This window comes from Lepidochelys olivacea, assembly GCF_965140295.1.
Source record: "Lepidochelys olivacea isolate rLepOli2 genome assembly, chromosome: 6".
In the NCBI taxonomy this organism is placed as follows: Eukaryota; Metazoa; Chordata; order Testudines; family Cheloniidae; genus Lepidochelys; species Lepidochelys olivacea.
In genome coordinates, this window is record NC_140416.1 from 8,022,504 (window position 1) to 8,046,838 (window position 24,335).

At 51.4% G+C, this 24,335-nt stretch overlaps 1 protein-coding gene across 1 annotated transcript; it reads right to left on the reverse strand.

Moving 5' to 3' along the window:
- Positions 1-8,147: 8,147 nt before the first annotated feature.
- MPEG1 (macrophage expressed 1) lies at positions 8,148-11,680 on the reverse strand. The gene has a single exon (XM_084631893.1). The coding sequence runs from the start codon at positions 11,603-11,605 to the stop codon at positions 9,443-9,445; it is 2,163 nt and encodes a 720-aa protein (XP_084488019.1). The 5' UTR covers positions 11,606-11,680; the 3' UTR covers positions 8,148-9,442.
- Positions 11,681-24,335: the final 12,655 nt, after the last annotated feature.

The window sequence follows — 24,335 nt, forward strand, 5'->3', positions numbered from 1 at the left end:
GCATGTGTGACACTTCCCGGAGTTATCTGGGGTTGGGAGGCACTTCCCTACCACCTGCCCTTAGCGTGAGGAAACCTTGTCTGTGCCTACAGGGGACCTGCTCCCTGCCTCCACAGGCATCAGACGCAATCCCCTCTAGGCCTCGCCAGCCCCCCATCACTCAATGGCGTAGCGATAGGCACACTTCAACCCTCAAACCCTCTGAGCGTCTCCCTGGAGCATCCAGCCCCCGCTCCACTGGACACTCACAAAATTCACAGATTGGCTGCTCCCAGAGAAGCAGTATGCCCCAGCTTACCATTTTCATCTCCAGTCACAACTCCATGAAATACACAGCACTGAGACAAGTGTGTCGTGAAAACAAGCCAAAGTTTATTTAACCAGGGACGGAGATTCAAATGAAAGCAAGTAGAAATTTTGGAAACAAAAGGTTACATCTAAAGTAAAATCATAACTTGCGTTCGAAAACCTCGACTGAGTCAGCTAAAGCTCCCACCAAAGCCCTGCCAGTGTTTTTCAGCCAGGCCTGGCCGTGATCCTTTTCCCATAAGGCAAGTCACGCTTGTGTCCTCAGTAAAGAATGCCGGGGGTACCTTTGCCTCCCCGGATATACCCCGACAATTTGTCATCGGTACTTGTAAACAGGATCCCTTGTGTATTTCCTCACTTGATTAGCATCTTGGCTATGTATGCAAATAGATCTGTATTTTGAAGCAGTCAACAGACAATGCTCAGACAGGGAGGTAAGCTCAGCCTGGAATGGCCTGAGGCATGTCACCTCCTGTTTACCTGCCTTACTCACATACCTTGAGAACATAATTTTCAGTATAGATGCATAACTCCTTAAATATTATCTGTAAATACATGACATGTCAATCGTGATAACCAATGAGCTGCTGGTGCTCTGTAGAGACCTCGTGTGCCACCCTTTGATCCGACCCAATGCACCTCCTGTGCCCCCCACCCATTGGCCCGGGATCACAGCGGAGGGGTGTGGAGGGTGCCTCTCGTGAGAGCAGTTGCTGTGTTGACATGTACAGCTGCCCTGGTGCAGCCATGGAGAGATCTCTGCGATAATTCCATACCCCCAAGGGCTGTCTCTGGTTGTGACCCGGTTTCTGGAGGGAACGATCGTGCTGGTACAGCAGCTGTCTTGTGCTTGGTGATGGCGCGTACATTAGAAGCAGCCTTGTTTGGAAGTGCTGCCGGACAGGCAGGCTGAGTGGGAAGCTCGGGGTAATGTCTCTTTGCAGGGCCCCGGACCCCTTGCTGGGCACCCTCCTCTCCCGGTGGGGGGCTTGTAGCAGATCCAGCAGTGGGTGATGGGGACACTGGAGGGCCCTGCAGTTGTGTAGCCCTGCAGCTAGGGGTGCTGCGATGACTCAAGATTAGGCAGAGTTTAAGCACCTTCTCAAGATCCCAAAGGACATAGGCACAGACTCCAGGGGTGCTCCGGGGCTGGAGCACCCACAGGAAAAAATTGTGGATACTCTGCACTCACCACTAGCCAAGCTCCCCGCCCCCCCCGCCCCGCCCCACCTCACCTTCTCCTCTGCCTCCTCCCCTGAGTGCGCTGCATCCCTGCTCCTCCACCTCCCTCCCAGTGCTTGCTGCTGCCAAGCAAGCTCCAGGAGGGAGCGGGGAGGAGCGGGAACGTGGCACATTCAGGGGAGGAGGCAGGGAAGAGGCGAGGCTGGGGCGGGGATTTGGGGAAAGAATCAGAATAGGGGCAGGGAGGGGGCGGAGTTGGTGAGGGGACTTTGGGGAAGGGGTTGGAATGGGGATGGGAGGGGTGGAGTTGGGACGGGGCACACACCGGCGCTAGTAGAAGTAGGCGCCTATGCCAAAGAATGCCATTTCTCTCTCTCCCTCTGCAAAGAGACCCCTGGCTTGTGTCTCCAAAACCCAGGACATTCGGGCTGGGGGGGGACTCTGCCTCAGTCGATGGTTCATTAGGGTGGGGTGGGGTGGGTTTTACCCAAGGGAGCAGCTGGTTTGGGGTGGGACAATAGCCAAAGGAAGAACCACACACCCCTAACATCCCAGATGGAAAGTGTTCTCCAGACCCTGAGAGGGGACAGAGCATCCCTGCAGAGTGGGGTTATTATCCTGTGGAGCTGAGAGAAGGGGCTGTCATAGGACAGGCTGCCCCCTCCTCGCTGGAGAGCCGATGAGGGAGGGAAATCTGTAGGAGATATAGGGTTGCCAGACTAGCCCAGGGGTTTTTGGATGATGATGAGGCTTCATACAGGATTAAGGTTGCCAACTTTCTAATTGCACAAAACCGAACACCCTTGCTCCGCCCCTTCCCCGTCCCTTCCCCGAGGCCCTGCCCCAGCCCTGCCCCTTTTCTAAGGCCCTGCCCCCTCTCTCCTGGTGGGGGTGAGTTGAGTTATGTTGGGAGGGGAGGTCCAATTTCCCCACCCCATCATAAGATGGGTTCTTTGAACAGTTTGTATGAGGGAGTCCCCCTAGATTGCGGTGGGCAAACTTTTTGGCCTAAGGGCCACAGCTGGGTGGGAAAATTGTGTGCAGGGCCATGAATGTAGGGCTGGTGCAGGGGCTTGGGTTGCAGGCTGTGGGAGGGGGTGCGGTGTGCAGGAAGGGGCTCAGAGTAAGGGGTTGGGGTGCGGGAGGGATGCGGGGTGCCGGAGAGGGCTGAAGGTAGGGGTTTGGGGTGTGGGATGCAGGAAGGGTGCGGGGTGTGGGCTCCGGCCTGGTGCTGCTTACCTCAAGCAGCTCCGGGGTGGCAACAGCATGCAGCGGGGCTAGGGCAGGCTCCCTGCCTGCCCTGGCCCCGCGCCGCTCCCAGAAGTGGCCAGCATGTCTGGCAGTGGCTCCTGGGGGTGGGGTGGGGTGGAGCAGGGCAGACGGCTCTGTCGCACGCTGCCTTCACCTGCGAGTACCATCCCCGAAGCTCCCATTGGCCATGGTTCCCCGTTTCTGGCCAATGGGAGCTGCGGGGGGTGGGGTGGGGTGGGGAAGCGCAAGGAGCCCTCTGTCCCCCCCCTCCAGGGGCCACAGGGATGTGGTGCCAGCCACTTCCAGGAGCGGCGCGGGGCCTGGGCAGCAGTATCGCAACCCCCATTACAATAACCTTGCTCCCACCCCAACACCTTTTTTGGTCAGGATTCCTACAGTTACAACACTGTGAAATTTCAGATTTAAATATCTGAAATTTATGATGTTTAAAATCCTATCACCGTGAAATTGACAAAAATGGACCATGAATTTGGTAGGGCCCTAATTATAAGTGACAGCAAACAGATCACAGCAGATTACCTAGCAATAAACAAAATAAACACAAACTAAGCTTAATATACTAAATGATGATGATGATGATGGGTGATCACTCATTACTGACTATGATCATCTTCCATGGGAGTTATGGGTTCTCAGGTGGCTAATAAGGCCAATCCTTGAACCACAAGTTCTATTACAATGAGGACAGCTGTTTTCAGGTTCAGCAGGAGGCTGCTGACCATTGCTGGGAGCCAGTCTCTCCTTCTTCCTGCACCTCTTGTCCTCTTCAGCTTGTTGGCGAACAAGTTCAAAATGCAGGGGACCATCATGTAGGACTTCACTCCATTTTAAGCGATCCTGGGCAATGTCTCCCAAGTGTCAATGTCAATATTACACTTTTTTAGGTTGTCCTTCAGCAAGGCCTTATAATGCTTCCATTGTCCACGCATGTTACGGTACCCTTCTTTCAGCTGAGAGAACAGGACCTGTTCTGGGAGGCGATGGTCTGGCATCTGGACAACGTGACCAGTCCAGCAGAATTGCTGACGGATTATCATTGCCTCGATACTGGTGGTTTTTGCCTCTTCCAGAACACTAATATTGGTGCGCCTGTCTTCCCATTTGATCTTCAGAATCTTGCGAAGGCAGCATTGATGCTGCCTCTCAAGGGCTTTCAAGTGGTGTCTATAGGTTGTCCAAGTTTCAGACCCATACCACAGTGTTGGGTGAATAACGGCTTGATAAACAAGAAGCTTAGTGTCTGTTCGAATGATGTGATCTTCAATAACCCTGTGCTGCAAACGAGAAAAACCTACACTGGCACAGCTCAGGTGATGTTGAATTTCTGTACCAATATCTGCCTTGGATGAAAGATGACTTCCAAGGTAGAGGAAGTGATCGACATTTTCCAGTGCCACTCCATTGACTTTGATAGATGGGGCATGTAAGACCTCATTTGGAGAGGGCTGATAGAGCACTTTAGTCATCTTGATATTAAGATATTAAGATATTAAGATATTAAGAGTGAGACCAAGACATGAGTAAGCATCGGCAAACTCATTCAAGATAGTTTGAAGATCTTTCTCAGAGTGGGCAAAGATTGCGTTGTCATCAGCATACTGAAGTTCCACAATAGATGTGGAAATCTTACTCTTGGCTTTCAGCCTGCTATGCCTGAAAATCTTTCCATCCATTATGTAAATGATTTCAACACCAGCTGTAAACTTCCCAGCAATTAGGTAAAGAATGACGGCAATAAAAACCGCAAACATGGTTGGAGCGATGATAAGGCCCTGTTTGACTCCTGATTGTACTTTGAAAGGTTCACTCTGGGAGCCAATGCTGCTCAGAACAGTCGCTATCATGTTATTATGAAGCAATTTTAGGACATTGATGTATTTATCAGGACATCCAATCCAAAGTACAGTCCAGAGTGCACAGCGAAGATCATATCCGCAGTCCCACAACATGGTCGGAAACCACTCTGTGATTCCAGTAAAATTTATTCTGAAAGGGGCAGAAGGCGGTTTGCAAGGATCTGCGCCAGAACTTTGCCTGCAATGGCTAGGAGGGAGATACCACGATAATTTCCACAATCCACTTTATCCCCTTTCTTGAAGAGGGTAACAATCAGGGCAACCCTCATTTCACTGGGTATCTCCTCCTTTATCCTTTATTAAAAAAATATACTAAATAGATTGGATATGAATAATAGATTCTCACCCTAAGAGATGATACAAGCAGGCTGCAGATTTTTAAGGGGCAAGCTACGCTTGCTTTACAGCTTGGAATCCCCAGGTGTTTCATTCACACACTAGAAATCCCTTTAGCCTGGGGCTAGCACCTCTCCCAGTTCAGTCTTTTTCCTCAGGTGTTTCCAGGAGTTTTCTTGTGTGGGGGATGAAGAACCCTAGATGATGTTACTCTCCTGCCTTAAATAGTTTTTGCATATGGTGGGAACCCTTTGTTCCCAAAGCTTGGTTCCCAGACCAATCTGTGGAAAAGTACTGACATTCCCAAGATGGAGTCCAGAGACATATGTTCTCATCACATGTCCTTGTAGAGTCATAGCAGCCATTACTTAGATGCCGTCTGTAGTGTTCTCAGGAAGACTCCCCAGGTGGGGAATAAGCTTCTCCTAAGGCCTATTGTTTCTTCCTAATGACTCATTGCCCTGAATAGGCCCTTCCGCACCCACTATCTAGACTGAAAGCATCTTGTCTAGTGGGCGTTACCCAGATGTAACTACATTTGAAATATAGATACATAGTCAGTATTTATAACTTCAGATACAAAAATGATACGTGCATACACCTAGGATAATCATATTCAGCAAATCATAACCTTCCCAATGACACCTCACACAACCTGTCTTGCATAAAGTACATCATAATTATGCCATAATCATATATTAATAAAATCACTGCTAAGACTATGGGGTGCAGTGTTACAGTGTCGATTTAATAAACGGAGAGCTCTCCCACCAGGCCAGGGGGTCGTTTGCTCCCTGCGTCGCCTGGGCCTGTCCGTGTGCCTTTTGTTACCCATATGTGGCAGATGGATACCTGAGAGCCCCTTCTTTCCAGGGGGATGGTTGACTCAGGGGTGAGAGGGAGTTACAGAGTCTGATTCTCCTTCACCAGCAGAAGTTGGTCCCATAAGAGAGATTCCCTCGCCCACCTGCTCTCGCTGATAATCTGGGACCAGCATGGCTGCCACAACGCTGCCAACAATCTTTACATATCAGCGAGTTGAGTTGAAACAGTTCTCTGCATTGGTCTGTCCAAGCAGGCACTGCCCCCCCGGCCCACCTGCCAGAGACGATGTCCCCTCTGAGCTGTGAATGTTTAATTCTCTCTACCCCAAGGGTGCTCAGATTTTCTCCCCTCCCTCATCTGCCTCAAGGCCCATTTAGCCCCCTGACAGCTGTTTAAATGCAGGGCCGAGCTCAGCAAGTGGTAGAACAAGGTGGGTTATACTAGGAGTCACCCCTAACCTGGGACTGTTTCCCTAGGGAAGAGCAGGGCCAATCTATGAAAAATCCCTCTTGATCTAGGAATCTGTCCGCCCCTCCCCACAAACACATGCTGGATTTCATAGACTACGACACAGTATATACATATATATTTTTTTACAATTTTTTTAATGCATTGTCCCCTGTGCAATTAACTGCTGGCTGAAATAAGAGAAAAGCTGCATCTTTCTAATCTATTGTGGTGACCTGCCAGAGGTTAGAGAGAGAAGGTAGTGGCTGACTCAGGATACTGGGTTCTTTTTCTATATCCCATTCCTAGGGGCCTGTCTGTCCTTAACGGCATGTGAGCTGACCGTGAGCGCTCAGAAAAGGGTAAAGGGGGGAAGGAATGGGGGCGAGAGAGGGGGTATTTTCAATAGAACACAACCTAGAACCATTTTAGTTCTTGCTTTTATGGATGCCCCCTGGGAGCATGCTGGAAAAACTTCCTATGGATGGACAAAGGCCACGCCGCTCTTTGTGTCTCATGACTGTTGCCCAAAGCAGGGTCTTTGGCTTTCAATGGGGTTTGCTCTGCCTCCCTGGGTGCTAAGGAGGTCTGTCCATCTGCTAGCACCTTCTCCTCCCCCTTCCCCCCGGCGCAGGGTGAACATCATCCTGGCTTTCCAGCTGGAGAATGTAACGTGGGGCAGTGGCAGGGCCGCGGAGCTGTGAACAGAGCTCTGTGCTCTGCCGATCTGCTGCTGTAGCCCAGCTGGGCACCATGGCAGAAATCTCCATGCACAGGAGGGCTAAGGGAGGTCTGGGGCCTGTAGCATGAGAGAAAGGGGAAGGGGGAGGAGAGCTGGTGTGCGGGAGCAGGAGGGAGGTTCCCCTTGTTCAAGGATGACTCTAAAGACACCCCAAACTACACAGCACCCCGAGTGGGGGTCATGTAGGCATAGGTAGGTGAGGGCCATTAAACTGGTGTGGCTGGGCAGGGGGTGCCAGGGGTTAGAGAGAGGCAGGCTGCAGACTGAGGGTTCCTGGGTGGGGATGGGGGCTCTGAAATACAGAGTGCATGTATTTCCCCCTCCCTTGGTGTTGGCTCCCTGGGGCTACATGGCTATGGTCTGAACTCCCGCACCACCTCCCAGTAGATCCATGACTTCTCCTATTCAGATACCCCTGAGTGCTGCAACACTGCCCTGCTCGAGCTGCTCCTGGAGATAGGCTCCTGGCTTCTACCCTGGCTGATTGTGCTTTTCCCTCTACACCTGGGCATTGGGAAAGGGCTCAGGACTTGGGGAGCCCAAAGTGACACCCCAAAAGGGCTGGGTGCCAGGCCAATCAGAGTCAGGTCCCTTTAAAGGGCCTCAGGTTGGGCCTTGTGGAAGTTGAGGCCCCTGGATCACTTAGGAGAATTGGCAGAAGGGGTTTTGTGGGGGAGGGAGCTGGAGGTGAAAGGCGCAGAGACGCTCTGGGCTGGCCCATGAGGGCAGTGTGACGGGTCCCCCGGGGTGCAACCTGGAACTGGGGTACCACTAAGCCCTCTCTCTGTCCAGCCTGGGCTCCCTCTTACACTGTGCTGCTGTGCAAGCTACCAAGCCCTCCACACTTGCACTTCCACCAGCATTCACACAGGCAGGGACACACCCAGTTGCAGTTATATGCAGGCTTTGACCAGCCCTCTGCATGAACCAACGATAGAGAGACTGCAGCCCAAAACACCCCCAGCTGCCCAGCCTGGGACCCCAGAGCTGTACCATCCTGCCCTGATCAAATCTGACCAGTATATGGGTTTAATACCCAGTCCACCTGTCCCTCAATATGAAGAGAACCATGCACAGATTTCTATTAACTGAGTTGAGATTTTTCCCCAAACACTTCAGTCAAAATTCACTGGTTTAGATAAAACATGTTTATTAACTACAAAAGATTTTAAGTGATTATAAGTGATAGCAAACAGATCAAAGCAGATTACCTAGCAAATAAACAAAACCGCAAACTAAGTTTAACACACTAGCTAGATTGAATATGCATTAGCAGTTTCTCACCCTAAGAGATGGTACAAGCAGGCTGCAGACTCTTAAGGGGCAAGCTGCACTTGCTTTACAGATTGGAATCCCCAGGTCTTCCATACACAGGCTAGAAATTTCTTTACCCTGGGTCCAGCACTTTCCCCAGTTCAGTCTTTGTTCCTTTGGTGTTTCCAGGAGTATTATTGTGTGGGGAGTGAAGAACCCCAGATGATGATGTCACTCCCTGCCTAATATAGCTTTAGCATACGGTGGGAACCCTTTGTCCCAAACTTCAGTTTGCGGAAAAACACTGAAATCCCAAGATGGAGTCTAGAGACATGTGACCTTGTCACAGGCCCTTGCATACCTTGCTGAGTCATAGCAGCCATTACTTACAGGCTGTCTGGAACATTCACAGGAAGGTTAAGTTCTTACAGGGTCCATTGTCTTTGCTGATGGGCCACCGGCACTGTCTAGCTTCTTCATTGTTGTACCAGAAAGGCTAATTGTGGGTGTCACCCAGAGTAAGCAGGATTGAAATACAGATTCCTAGTCAATATTCATAACTTCAGATACAAAAATGATACATGCATACAACTAGGATAATCATATTCAGCAAATCATCACTTTTCCAATGACACCTCACATGACTTATCTTGTACAAAATGCATCATAATTATGCCATAATCATAACATAATATTTCTATGATGAATAAGGGGTGCAGTGTCACAGGGTGTATTTAGAGTGATCCCCGCATTGTGTAGTGCCTGGGTCACAGGCTGCCCCCTTTCCGGTCCTCTTTCACATCGCTGCAAGGCAGCCCCAGCCTGATCACAGCTGACCCACGTCCATGGGCTGCTTGTTCCCCACCACCCTGCTGGGTTAATTCCACCCCAACAGGTCGGCCCTTGGGGAAGGCCAGGGAGTTGCCCTCACTGTCTCTGCAGCTAATTGCTTGGTGTCTCAGAGCACAGACAGGAACTGGCTCCACTCCAGTGTCACCCTGAGATGGGATCAAGGGTTACCCCTGACCTGACTCCTGCGCACACACATCTCTAGCTCCAGGGGGCTGGCTGGTGGGGGGTGGGTTGCAGCTCAAGCTAATAATGCAGTGGGGACACAGCTACAGCCTGGGAGTGGGGGAGCTCACGGTTCTGCGCAGCAGGAAGCTTGTTGCTGTGCCTGGGGCCGGAGGGGGCTTTTCCCAGTAGGAGCCAGTGGGAGTTAACCTGTCTGGCTCTCCGGGTCTGGCTGGCATCTCTCCCCCAGCTCAGCAGCAGTGCCATACGCAGAGCTGTCTGGGACCAGGCTCTGTCCCTCTTCCACCGTGTGGTAACCCCTGGCCTTGTACCTCCGGGAGCTGTAGATAGCCAGGGCAATGAGGATGGCCAGGCCAGTGGTGACAGCCACTGTGACGCCGGCTGTCTCCTTGCCCGACAGGCCCCCTCCACCACCCAGCCCTGCAGTGCGTCGCGTCTCAGCGGGATCCCCAAGCCGCCACATGTGGGTCTGGGCATCTTTGACCCAGGAGCGCTCTCCATTGGCATTGGTCACCTGGACGGTGTCAATGCCCACCAGGGTCATGGCGGGTGGACGGGTGTAGGGAGGGAGCTGTGCTGGGGGCAGGGCTCCTCCGGTGAAGATCCCGGACTGGACGCAGTACTCCACTTGGCAGCCATCGCTGATCAGAGCCAGGTGCTGGCTGAATCCCGCCGGGCAGCGCTTTAGGTAGGGGTCATCCACGGTCCCCTGGTGGGCCCCCACCAGGGGGTTCCCTGCCTCACAGCTGAAGAGCCCCCCAAAGGGCACAGAGTACCTGTGCCCCATCTCGTAGTCTCTGCTGACACACAGCTGGAGCTGGTCAAAGAGCCTCAGCTGAAAGAAGCCGGAGGGGCAAGACTGGGCGTTGGTCAAGGGATTGGCGCTCCGAGAGCTGAAGAGACCCCCGAAGAGGTACCCCGAGTTCTCAGGGACCTGGCTTCTTGCCATGCACCAGAAGGCGCTGAACTGGACCTTGGACAGCCAGAACACATCCTTGCACACTCTCTTGCAGAACAGCCCCAGCATACAGGAGCTGTAGCACTCCAGGTGGCTGTAGCCTTCCTCCCGCTCCTGGGTGCTCAGCCGCACTGGGGTGTACCCCACAGGGCAGGAGAATGCCCCGGTGAGCGGGTTCCTGTGTTCTAGCCCCTGGCAGAGGACTGGTGCATCTGGGCCCCCCAGCGGGACGCACTCCTGGTAGGTACCCCCCAAGGTAAAGTTGGTCTCAGCCGCTTTGCAGGAGCCATCGTCGGTGTTGGCGTGGAAGTTGAAGTTTGGCGAGGTGGTGTCGGTGCAGCCGGGGTAGGTGTTGAAGGTGTAGTAGCGGCGGGCGGCCAACTCCACCCTCCGGGAAAGCTTCTTCACTGTGGGGCTGGGTAGCTCCGGCAGGCTGCTGGGCGTGATGAAGAAATGCAAGGGCAAGCCAGAGCGGTCAATAGCCACCAGCTGGTTGGTGGTGCCCTCTTGCCAGGCCTTGAGGGTGATCCCTGGGTAGAAGGGCACGCCACCAATGCTCTCCACCCTGGAGTTGGTGCGGTTGGACAGGTACTGTTTGGTGAAGGAGTTCTCCATGCTCAGTGACCCACTGATGCTGAAGTTGATGATGCTGTGGAAGGAGGCCCCAGCCGAGGCGGTAATGGCACTCCGTGTGGACATGTTATCCTGGACGAAGGTGGATTTGATCTGATCCTCTTGCAACAGGCTGGCGCCAGCATCCAGTGAGGTAATGACATGGGTACCGTAGTTCAGCACCAGCACCTCTGCCAAGTAGTCTGCCATCCGGCTCTGGTTGTTCTCCAGGTGCCCAGCGATGGTCACCAGCTGCTGACGGAAGCCCTTGTCCAGGGCTGCCCCGGGGTCAAACTTGGCAGTGTAGACCAGATTTCTGACCTGAACCCGCGTGGTCATGGCTTGGTCCTTCACCTGATGGGTCTTCATCTTGCGGAAGTCGCTGGAGAACTTGCCGTTGAGAGAGGAGAAGAGGGAGACCTCTGTGTTGACCGAGGCGGCGGTGGTGCTCTGGTAGTCCATCCAAGATTCTATGATCTCCGAGTTGATCTCCAGGTTGCTCTGCTTGCGGGGGATGGTGAAGACCTCATCTGGGATGATGTAGGACCCGTCCTCTGTGGTTTTGCACAGCGAGTAGCCCAGACTGATCACTCTCCCCATATCCAGGTTCCTGAGGTTGTCCCAGCCCCCGCCCGGCAGTACCTCCAGCCCAGGGAGCTTTAGGGCTTTCTTACACTCCTGAAACCCTGCAGCAGCTGGCGGCCCTGGAGGCTTCTCTGCTCCTTGCACCCAGGCCACCAGGCTCCAAGAGAGGAGAGCCCCCAGCAACTTGTTCATGGCTGGGGCAGCGCTTGGAAGATGTAGCTGTCCGAGCGAAGAGGAGGGAGCTGTCAATACGTGCTGGTGGCTTAGCAGCTCTGAGCCCAGCTGTCTGAGAGTTCCTCCTTTCTGTGCTCCAGTTAGTGTTTAGAAAGAGAGAAGTGAGAGTGGATCCCTGTCAGAATTAGACGGCCGGAGGATATAGGTGGAGCTGACAGAGGGAGAGCCAGCAGAGCCCTCTGCCTTGCTCATCATGGTGGCAGGAGATTGCTATTCCCTGATTGTTACAATGCCCAAAGTGTGCTAGGGGCTCTACAGCAATGGATTATTGCCCCATCTTCTCCCACCTGTCTTCCAGTCTGACACCAGTGTTGCCCAGCTGCTGAGTGGGAGCAGCTGCTGAGGCCTTCCCAGAGCAGGAGAAATCAGATTCCACCCAGACGCTGCAGCAGTGAGCATCATTTGCTATATTTACATACAGGCCTGGAAGTGGGGTGGTCATAAACACCATGTAGAGCAACTCCTTCTCCCAGGCACCTCAGCCTAGCATAAATGCTAGGGTCCCAGGGAGAAACTCCACCTCAGCAATTGACTCCAATGGGAGCCCAAGTCAGTCAGCAAACTCTCCTGTTGCTTGCACAGGTCTCTGTTCTAAGAACGTAGCATCGCCCAAAAGCTACCACGCCATTCATGTCTTCTGACACTAAAAACTTGCTCACACAGTCAGAACGGGGAAGACTATTACAGCGTTCTCCGGTGATGCCTGCTGTAACAGGGTAATGGGACAAGGTCCCTGCCCTACCCCACCTCCACAGTCCACTTGTGGGTGGGACTTGCTGACAAGGGGTCTGGAGGAGGGACTCTGGTGTTACCCAGTTTCTGCACCTGCACTTGCCTATACTGTGTTGAGTTTAACTAAGTGCAAGAGGCAGATGTGACGGGGGAGAGAGGTGGTTTGGCAAAAGTGAACTGTGTGTGTGGGGGTGGGGCGGGGTGCTTTGCCCCAGGGGAGGCATAGACAAAGTTACAGGGGTGGGAGGAGGGAAGGAACTAGGGATCAGGTATCATTGGGACAGGGAATGATGTAGGAGACCGTTCACTTCTTTGCAGAGCCCTTGTGGGGAAGGGCTGTGAGTGCACTTTCACTCTCGCTGCTGTGCCATCACCCCAGGCCCAGGCTTGCTTTCTGGGGCTCTGGAGTGCAATGCAGGGGCTGTGAGTGCTGATTAGGGGCCAGTCCCTTTGCAGTGCCAGCATCTTTGCCAGTGGACCTCTATACTGACCTACAGTGGCTTCCTCTATTCCAGTCCCAGCTTCTCAGGTGCCCCTCAATCCTGATCTTCAGCCCTCTGCTACCCCAGCCCTGGGCTTCCCACACCCAGCTCTGCCATTGCCCCTTAATTCCGCCCTGCTATTCCGCTGTTTATACCCTCATCCATCTCCACTGCTGCCCCTTAGTATTGCTACACAGCACCCCTGGGCCAGGAATCAGGCGTAGCCCCACGGTTGGCTTCACTCCTGACCCGAGCTGTGTTGCTGCTGACCTGTGGTCAGCAAGTTGATGCAGCCATGGAACAAAAGATTTTTCTCTTCCAGTGAGTCACGCTGCTGAGCTGCAATTTCACTTCAAGGGAGAGCTATGGAGCACGTGAGGGAGGGGAAGTTGCGTTCTCTCCTTGACAGATGGCTGTGATCCCTGCCCAGTAAGAGCCTAAGTCCTACTTCTGATTGCCCAACTATATAGCCAGCCAGGGCCTGGGTTTTCCCCAACCCCACAAGAGATGCTGAGCAAATGCTATGGCCTCCAACTGGAGCAGGGGGTGCTTGACCCCATCAACCAATCAGGCCCTGCTAATTGTATTGCAGTAGCGCTCAGAGGCTGTGGTTGGGATGGGGACTCTGTAGTGTAACGAACCTGCTGACTCGTTACCAGGCGCTGAGTTAGCACCCAGTCAGATGCAGGCCCCGTGACCAGAGGATTGAGCAGTGACGGAGCTAATGTGGGCAGGAGGTGGCTGTTTGGTGCAGGCGTGGCACCTTTTAAAGCATATTATGCAATGGATGTACATGGGGTACAACACGAATTTTCACGCCGGGCTGGAGACCGCGCCCACCCCGCACTCAGCTGGCAGCAGTGGCTCCTGTCCCCTGGGCTGGGCCTGGCTCCTCGCGCTGGGCGTTGCAATGTGATGCACAGTGCTGCATGGTGCTGTGACCCTGTGTGCTATGTCACAATGCCAGTCACTCAAATTTGGCCCGCTTACCCCTCTACCGTGACAGAAAGGCTCCTGTATAGCACTGCAACCCTGTGCCCTAGGTTGCAATGCCCAGAGTGAAGCCCTAGTCCCAACCCCATGGGTAGGGCCCTACCAAATTCACGGTCCATTTTGGTAAATTTCACGGTCATAGCATTTTAAAAATCTTGAATTTCATGGTTTCAGATATTTAAATCTTGATTTTCATGGTGTTGTAACACAGCAGAAATAGGTATTTAAAAATGGCAAAATATAAACATGTAAAGTCCTTACGTCAGCCTTTCTCACGCTGGGGGTCCCCACCCAAACGGGGGGTTGCAAGGCTATTCTAGGGGGGTGCCGTATCACCACCCTTATTTCTGCTCTTATGCAGGTGGCAGCGCTGCCTTCGGAGACGGGCGCCTGCCCAGCAGCCGCTGCTCTACGGCCACCCAGCCCTGAAGGCAGAGCAAAAGTAAGAGTGGCAATAGCGTGTCCGCCCCACCCCACACAATAGGCTAGCGATCCCCTTTTGGATCGAGACCCCCAGTTTGAGAAATGCTATGTACTTTTGCATACTTTTACTCCATAGTACCCTACAATATAGAGTAAAAGTACACAAAAGACCAGTTTTCATGGGGGGAGACCAGATTTCAAGGTCTGTGATGAGTTTTTCACGGCCGTGAATTTGGTAGAGCCCTACCCATGGGGCTAGGTGAGGGCAGGGCAGGCTTTCTCTCCAGCCCCGCCCCACTCAGGGCCTCCCCTCTGCCCTGGGCTGAGATTAGAGTCACGATGCCAGAGCAGAGGGGGCAGCAGGCATGTTACCGTGGGAAATACACACGCGTAACAACGTGTGGAATTAGCCACCCAGTGGGTCTAACTGAAGGTGGCACCCCCAGTGACCCAGGGTTCAGTTCCCCACGCTGCCACAGACCTGCAGCAGATCCCCAAGTCTCTCTGTTCCCAGCTGTACCATGGGGATAACAGCACTGGCCTGCCTCGCCAGGGGTGCGAGGGTACATGCAGCAGAGACTCTGAAGTGCTCAGATGCTGCATTAAGGGGGCGGCTTTGAAGTCATAGAATCATAGAATATCAGGGTTGGAAGGGACCCCAGAAGGTCATCTAGTCCAACCCATGTGTCATGGTCTGTGGTGGGTACGAGGAGCCACGAGAAGAGCGGGCGGGGAAGGCAGGGGCTTGTGGCTGGAGCAGAGCCAGGATGGAGGGTGTCTGAGGTGACTGGGAGCCTGGAGAAGGGGGACCCACCTGACTTGTTTTGTAAATTGGGGATTTGTTTGTTTGCTCTTGCCAGCTGCCCCTCTGGCAAGAGCAAATGGGACAAATGCCCACTTCTGTAAACAACGTTGGGACAGCCAGGACAGAGCTTAAAAACGGGACATATGTTCACCCTACTTTTAAGCTAATAGTGACAGTATTGTAGAAATGAAGGGCTGGAAAGGAACTTGAGATGTCATCAAGTCCAGTCTCCTGTGCTGAGGTGGGACCAAGTAAATCCAGACCAGACCATCCCTGGCTGCTGTTTGTCCAACACCTCCAGTGAGAGGAATTCAGCAACCTCCCTTGGAAACCTGTTCCAGAGCTTAACCTGATAGTTAGAAAATTTTTCTTAATATCTGACTTAAATATCCCTTGCTGCAGGTTAAACCTATTACTTCTTCTCCCACTTTCAGAGGACCTGGAGAACACCTGATCACCATCCCTTTATAACAGCCCAGAAAATAGTGGTTATTAGGTCCCTGCTCAGTCGTCTTTTCTCAAGACTAAACATGTCCCGTTTTTTAAATCTTTCTCCAGAGGTCAGACTTTCGAAACTGTTTATCATTTTTGTTGCTCTCCTCTGGACTCTCTCCAATTTGTTCACATGCTTCCTAAGCTGTGATGCCCAGAATTGGACACAGAACTACAGCTGAGGCCTTACCTGTGCTCAGTAGAGTAGGACAATTACTTATCGTGTCTTGCATACAACACTGTTGTTAATACACCCCAGAATATCAGCCTGTTCACAATGGCCTCACATTGTTGACGCATATTAAGTTTTGTGATCCACAAAAGCCTACACTTAAAGACTGAAATTGAGAAACTACCATGTCCCTAGTTAAGTTGTCCCAGTGGTTAATTACTCTCATTAGTAAATATTTGCATATTATTCCCAGTTTGAATTGGTCTAGCTTCTGCTTAAAACTAGTGTGTCTCATTCTGTCTGCTAAATTAAAAAGCCTTCTCCTGTCATAAACCTTCTTGGTTAACAGGGAGACTACAGTGGGTCCTACTGAAAGGTGAACTGTCAGGCTGGAGGGAGGTTACCAGTGGAGTTCCTCAGGGATAGGTTTTGGGACCAATCTTATTTAATCTTTTTATTATGGACCTTGGCACAAAAAGTGGGAGTGTGCTAATTAAGTTTGCGGATGATACAAAGCTGGGAGGTATTGCCAATTTAGAGAGAGACCGGGAAATCATACAGGAAGATCTGGATGACCTTGTAAACTGGAGTAATAGGATGAAATTTAATAGTGAGAAGTGTAAGGTCATGCATTTAAAGAGATTAATAACAAGAATTTTAGTTATAAGCTGGGGATGCATCAATTAGAAGTAACAGAGGAGGAGAAGGACCATGGAGTATTGGTTGATCACAGGATGACTATGAGCCACCAATGTGATATGGCCGTGAAAAAAGCTAAAGCGGTCTTGGGATGCATTAGGTGAGGTATTTCCAGTAGAGATAAGGAGGTTTTAGTACCATTATACAAGGCACTGGTGAGACCTCACCTGGGGTACTGTGTGCAGTTCTGGTCTCCCATGTTTAAGAAGGATGAATTCAGACTGGAACAGGTTCAGAGAAGGGCTACTAGGATGATCCGAGGAATGGAAAACCTGTCTTATGAAAGGAGACTCAAGGAGCTTGGCTTGTTTAGCCTAACCAAAAGAAGGTTGAGGGGAGATATGATTGCTCTCTGTAAATATATCAGAGGGATAAATACCGGAGAGGGAGAGGAATTATTTAAGATCAGTACCAATGTGGACACAAGAACAAATGGATATAAACTGGTCATCAGGAAGTTTAGACTTGAAATTAGATGAAAGTTTCTAACCATCAGAGGAGTGAAGTTTTGGAACAGCCTTCCAAGGGAAGCAGTGGGGGCAAAAGACCTGTCTGGCTTCAAGATTAAACTTGATAAGTTTATGGAGGAGATGGTATGATGGGATAACATGATTTTGGCAATTAATTGATCTTTAACTATTCATGGTAAATAGGCCCAATGGCCTGTGATGGGTTGTTAGATGAGGTGGAATCTGAGTTACTACAGAGAATTCTTTCCTGGGTATCTGGCTGGTGAATCTTGCCCATATGCTCAGGGTTTTGCTGATCGCCAGATTTGGGGTCGGGAAGGAATTTTCCTCCAGGGCAGATTGGAAGAGGCCCTGAAGGTTTTTGCCTTCCTCTGTAGCATGGGGCATGGGTCACTTGCTGGAGGATTCTCTGCTCCTTGAAGTCTTTAAACTACGATTTGTGGACTTCAATAGCTCAGACATAGGTGAGAGGTTTATCGCAGGGGTGGGTGGGTGAGATTCTGTGGCCCGCATTGTGCAGGAGGTCAGACTAGATTATCATAATGGTCCCTTCTGACCTTGGTATCTTTAAAAAAAAGAAAACAAAACTCCAGGGGGTGCTGTGTGGCATGGAGGAACGGATCCCATGAGTTCCAGAGCTGTCTGCTAACATTCATTTCCAGCCAGAGTCCAGGGCCCCTCCTGACCCCCCTCCCCCAAAGGAACAAGTGTCCCAAAATCTCCAGAAAGTCACCAGGCAACGATTTGTCTACTGACAAATAGACTACTCTACAAATAGCCCAGAAACATGAAAAATGGAGCTCCCACCTCCACCTCCTGAACAAGAGGCTGATGGCCCTGCTGGAGAAAATTGCTGCAGACACAGTAGATGTCAAGGCCACAATGCTCACAGTACCACTGTTACCTCAATTAACTCTTCTCAAGCACTGACAGAGACGGTGAATGAAACAGAAGGGATAATATCATTGGTGGAAGATCAGCTACAAGGGCTCTCTGCCCTCACAGAGCCCTCCGATCACATAAAAGAAATATGTAGGTACCCATGTAGCATGTAGGTACCTATAGACCATGATCAAGTCACCTCTTAACCTTCTTGGGGATAAACAAGATGGATTGCGCAACCTATATGTCACAACAGGTATGTCTACACAGCCCATGACAGCGAGCCTCCGAGTTGGCAGACTTGGGTTCGCAGGGCTCTTGCTAGGGCACTAAAAACAGCTGTGCAGATGTTGTCACTTTGTGGGCTCAGAAGCTTAGGGATTGGGGTGGGCTTCAGAGCCCAAGCCGCAACTGAACACCACTGTCTACACAGCTTTTTTTAGCACCGTTGTGCGAGCCCAAGTCTGTTGAGCTGGGCTCGGAGGCTCCTGGATCCTGGCTGTGCAGACATACCCTATAAGATTTTACAGACCTCAGATCACTCTTGTAGCTCTTTTCTGAACCCTTTCCAATTTTTCATCATCCTTCTTGGGGATGCCAGAAGTGGACACAGTAGCCAGTCATGGTCTCGCTAATGCACAAAGGTAACACCACGTCCCGACTCCAAGTTGATATTCCAGCTTACATAGCCAAGGTTTGCATTTGCCTTCTTGCCTACAGCATTGCCCTGGCAGCTCATGTTCAGCTGATTATCTGCCATGATCCTGAAGCCCTTTTCAGTGCTGCTGCTTTCCATGAGCCAGTCCCACCGTTGTCTCCGTCCGATCTATGCCTAGATGCCTGACCTTGCATTAGGCCATGTGAAAACAGACGTTCAAAGCAGCCAAGCTGTGCTGGTGAGCCCTGTGAATGTGACCCAATGTTGGAGAGTCCTGCACTTAGGATGGAAGAATCTCATGCACTGCTACAGACTCGGGACTGAATGGCTAGGCAGCAGTTCTGCAGAAAAGGACCTACCAGTTTCAGTGGACGAGAAGCTTGACATGAGTCAGCAGTGTGCCCTTGTTGCCAAGAAGGCTAACGGCATTTTGGGTTGTATAAATAGGGGCACTGGAGAGATCCACACCCCAATCTCAGGGTGGAACTGAGGTTTGACACCTACCCCCAAGATGAAATGAATCTTCTTCTCTAGGACTGTGTCTGTACCTGTATAGACTGTGTCTCTAGCACTTATGTTGGCAAAACTTTTGTCGCTCAAGGGTGTGAATAAAACACCCCCTGCCCCGAGCAACATAAGTGTTTCCGACAAGCGCTCGTGCGCACAGCGCTATGTGGGTGGGAGATACTCTCCGGCCAGCAATGCTGCTGCCGCACGTCCAGCTGGTTTGATGCTGTTGACAGAAGAGCTCTCTGCTGTCGGCGTGGAGCGGCTCCACGAGTGAGCTTACAGCAGCGCAGGGGCATCGGTACAGCTGTGCCGCTCAGCTTGTCCGTGTAGACCTGGCCCACAGGCTGCCCGACTTCTGCTAGCCGGACACGCTGCTGCGCCCACATTTTCACCCTGTCGGAGCCCTTTCAGGAGCACATTTGGGTGTGACCCCTTGTGACCTGAATAGCCAGCAAACGGGTTAATTTACAAGCCACAGACCCTGCCCACAGAAGGAACCAAAGTAACTGAAGACAGGGTTCTTGTTCACAGGCCCAAGCTGCTTTCAGCCAGCAACCCTGAGCCAGGACTTCTTTCTAGGCTCCTCCCAGGATGTCAGGACTAAGGCCCTGCAGCTGGGGTGGCTCAGTCTCCTGACAGCCTAATGAGCTGCATCCGCTAGACCGCCTGACAGCGGGCCCCATCTGAGTGGCGGAGGAAGCTAGCAGGCTGTGCTCTTGAACCCAGCAGCTGCTCACACTAGCGATTGCCCAGTGCTGGTGCTGTCTCCTGTGCCTGTTTGTTCCCAGCCCCGCCCTTGCCTCACACCCAGCTCTGCTTTGCGGGTAACCTGGTCCTGACCGTCGGCTCCATTTTCTGACTTCACTCTGACATCTGGCCTCTGGCTCCAGTTCTGACCTTGGGTTCCTCTTCCTGCCCATTGACTCCTGTTCCAACCACTAGGCACATCCGCCCATGTCCTGGTCTCTGACACAGGGCCACCCCGTTCTTACTGCTGCTGCTTCGCTTCCTTTCTCCGCTTCTTCTTCGAGTGATGGTCCCTATTGTAATCCACTGGAGGGGTATGAGCCACGTGCCCAGAGCCGGAGCTGTTCAAAGTAGTCGTGTCCGTTGGTCTGCGCATGCGCCCTTGTACTGCTTCATGGTTTCGACCGAGGGATGGGGCCAACTGGCCGCGCCTTCAGTTCCTTCTCACTGCCACATGGTCCGAGTCGGAGCTTCTGCCGTTCTCTCATCCCTTGTGACGCACTTTCCAAACATAGCAAAAAAGACTGTTTTATTCTTGCTCCTAGTTAGCATCTGTCAGGGTTCCCTCCCCACTCTGAACTCTAGGGTACAGATGTGGGGACCCGCAAGAAAGACCTCCTAAGCTTATTTCTACCAGCTTAGGTTAAAAACTTTCCCAAGGCACAAATTCTTCCTTGTCCTTGGCCGGGATTGCTGCCAACACCAAGTGAGTTAGACAAAGATTCAGGAAAAGGAGCACTTGGAGTTCCTGTTTCCCCAAAATATCCCCCCAAGCCGCTTCACCCCCCTTTCCTGGGGAGGCTTGAGAATCATATACCAACCAAATAGGTAAACAAGGTGAGCACAGACCAGACCCTTGGGTTTTTACACCAATCAGGTTTTTAAAAACAGAACTTTATTATAAAGAAAAAGTAAAAGAAGCACCTCTGTAAATCCATGCTGACTGTTCCTGATCACTTTCCTCTTGTGTAAGTGCTTCAGGATTGATTCCTTGAGGACCTGCTCCATGATTTTTCCGGGGACTGAGGTGAGGCTGACTGGCCTGTAGTTCCCAGGATCCTCCTTCTTCCCTTTTTTAAAGATTAGCACTACATTACCCTTTTTCCAGTCACCTGGGACTTCACCCGTTCGCCACGAGTTTTCAAAGATAATGGCCAATGGCTCTGCAATCACATCCGCCAACTCCTTTAGCACTCTCGGATGCAGCGCATCCGGCTCCATGGATTTGTGCATGTCCAGCTTTTCTAAATAGTGCCAAACCACTTCTTTCTCCACAGAGGGCTGGTCACCTCCTCCCCATGCTGTGCTGCCCAGTGCAGTAGTCTGGGAGCTGACCTTGTTCGTGAAGACAGAGGCAAAAAAAGCATTGAGTACATTAGCTTTTTCCACATCCTCTCTCACTAGGTTGCCTCCCTCATTCAGTAAGGGACCCACACTTTCCTTGACTTTCTTCTTGTTGCTAACATACCTGAAGAAACCCTTCTTGTTACTCTTAACATCTCTTGCTCGCTGCAACTCCTGGTGTGATTTGGCCTTCCTGATATTACTCCTGCATGCCCGAGCAATATTTTTATACTCATCCCTGGTCATTTGTCCAACCTTCCACTTCTTGTAAGCTTCTTTTTTGTATTTAAGATCAGCAAGGACTTCACTGTTAAGCCAAGCTGGTCGCCTGCCATATTTACTAGTCTTTCTACACATGGCGATGGTTTGTCCCTGTAACCTCAATAAGGATTCTTTAAAATACAGCCAGCTCTCCTGGACTCCTTTCCCCCTCATGTTATTCTCCCAGGGGATCTTGCCCATCAGTTCCCTGAGGGAGTCAAAGTCTGCTTTTCTGAAGTCCACGGTCCGTATTCTGCTGCGTTCCTTTCTTCCTTGTGTCAGGATCCTGAACTCGACCATCTCATAGAATCATAGAATCAGAGAATATCAGGGTTGGAAGGGACCTCAGGAGGTCATCTAGTCCAACCCCCTGCTCAAAGCAGGACCAATCCCCAATTAAATCATCCCAGCCAGGGCTTTGTCAAGCCTGACCTTAAAAACTTCTAAGGAAGGAGATTCTACCACCTCCCTAGGTAACGCATTCCAGTGTTTCACCACCCTCCTAGTGAAGAAGTTTTTCCTCATATCCAACCCCCACTGCAACTTTAGACCATTACTCCTTGTCCTGTCCTCTTCTACCACTGAGAATAGTCTAGAACCATCCTCTTTGGAACCACCTCTCAGGTAGTTGAAAGCAGCTATCAAATCCGCCCTTATTCTTCTCTTCTGCAGACAAAACAATCCCAGTTCCCTCAGCCTCTCCTCATAAGTCATGTGTTCCAGACCCCTAATCATTTTTGTTGCCCTTAGCTGGACTCTCTCCAATTTATCCACATCCTTCTTGTAGTGTGGGGCCCAAAACTGGACACAGTACTCCAGATGAGGCCTCACCAATGTCGAACAGAGGGGAACGATCACATCCCTCAATCTGCTGGCTATGCCCCTACTTATACAACCCAAAATGCCATTGGCTTTCTTGGCAACAAGGGCACACTGCTGACTCATATCCAGCTTCTCGTCCACTGTCACCCCTAGGTCCTTTTCCGCAGGACTGCTGCCTAGCCATTCGGTCCCTAGTCTGTAATGGTGCATTGGGTTTTTCCGTCCTAAGTGCAGGACCCTGCACTTATCCTTGTTGAACCTCATCAGATTTCTTTTGGCCCAATCCTCCAATTTGTCTAGGTCCCTCTGTATCCTATCCCTGCCCTCCAGAGTATCTACCACTCCTCCTAGTTTAGCAAATTTGCTGAGAGTGCAATCCACACCATCCTCCAGATCATTTATGAAGATATTGAACAAAACCGGCCCCAGGACTGACCCTTGGAGCACTCCACTTGATACCGGCTGCCAACTAGACATGGAGCCATTGATCACTACTCGTTGAGCCTGACAATCTAGCCAACTTTCAACCCACCTTATAGCGCATTCATCCAGCCCATACTTTAACTTGCTGACAAGAATACTGTGGGAGACCGTGTCAAAAGCTTTGCTAAAGTCAAGAAACAATACATCCACTGCTTCCCCTTCATCCACAGAACCAGTAATCTCATCATAGAAGGCGATTAGATTAGTCAGGCATGACCTTCCCTTGGTGAATCCATGCTGACTGTTCCTGATCACTTTCCTCTCGTGTTAGTGCTTCAGGATTGATTCCTTGAGGACCTGCTCCATGATTTTTCCGAGGACTGAGGTAAGGCTGACTGGCCTGTAGTTCCCAGGATCCTCCTTCTTCCCTTTTTTAAAGATTGGCACTACATTACCCTTTTTCCAGTCATCTGGGACTTCCCCCGTTCGCCACGAGTTTTCAAAGATAATGGCCAATGGCTCTGCAATCACAGCTGCCAATTCCTTTAGCACTCTCGGGTGCAACACGTCCGGCCCCATAGACTTGTGCACGTCCAGCATTTCTAAATAGTCCCTAACCACCTCTTTCTCCACAGAGGGCTGGCCACCTACTCCTCATGCTGTGATGCCCAGCGCAGCAGTCTGGGAGCTGACCTTGTTCGTGAAGACAGAGGCAAAAAAAGCATTGAGTATGTAAGCAGAGTCAGGATGAGCTCCACCCTGACATCTGGTGGTGAGGTGTGGCAAGTTGTGGAAAAGAACTTCAGGGGCCGATCTCATTTGCATAGGCACACCCACCACGCCTAGAATGAGACCATAGCTGCCCAAATGGTCACTTTGGCTGTTGTGGGATCCCCAGTGTCTCTGTTATTGGGGCGGGAAGAATAAATTGTTATTACCCTGATTATGGGAACTGTGCTTGGAACTGCACGTGGCCTTTTGTTATGATGGAGGGATTCACCATCAACTAAGTAGCACTCGCTAGGCAAGGGTCATGGGTTCCAAAACTGTGTGAATGGAGAGAGGCTGGGGGCAAGTATTAATACTTGGTGGCATGGGCCCCTTGGTGCGGGCCTTATATGCTAATTGCACTTCCTCCTCTCTTCACTGTGGAATATCAGAGCTAATTTTGATTTCATTAGAAGTCTAGTTATAGGCTGCTGAGCTCACTTTGGGCTGACAGTGCACCAGCACTGGGGCTCCCCTATTATAAGCTGAATTCACCTAAGAGCTGAAATCACTGAGTGTTGTGTTAAGTAGTGGGGGAGCCTGAAGATATATTGTGGAGCAGTTCGATGCGGCGCAGTGTGTGGATGGCAGGAGCTGCTTGTGGGCCGTGGAGCTGAGTGAAGGAGTTCGTGGGGCGGCTGGCGGAGTGGAGCGCAGCTGAGCGAAGGAGTTTGTGGGGCGGCTGGCGGAGTGGAGCGCTGCTATGGGGCGGTCAGCTTCAGATCACGTAAGGTGCCTCTTACCCCTGTCCCATTTCCACCCAGGTTGGGAGGTAAAGCTCCGCAGATAAACTTTCGAACTCTGGGGCTGCCCTGACCAGGGACAGAGACTTTTGGGGCATTGGACTTTTGGGACTTTGGGTGATTTGGGGTTGCTGGACTCAAGAACCAAAGGGAAAAGGGCATGCCCCAATTTGCCTGGGGTGGGTTTTTTTTGCTCATGGGTTGTGTTATGAATCCTGTTGGTGGTGTTTCCCCAACATAATGCCACATTGTTTCTCTCTGT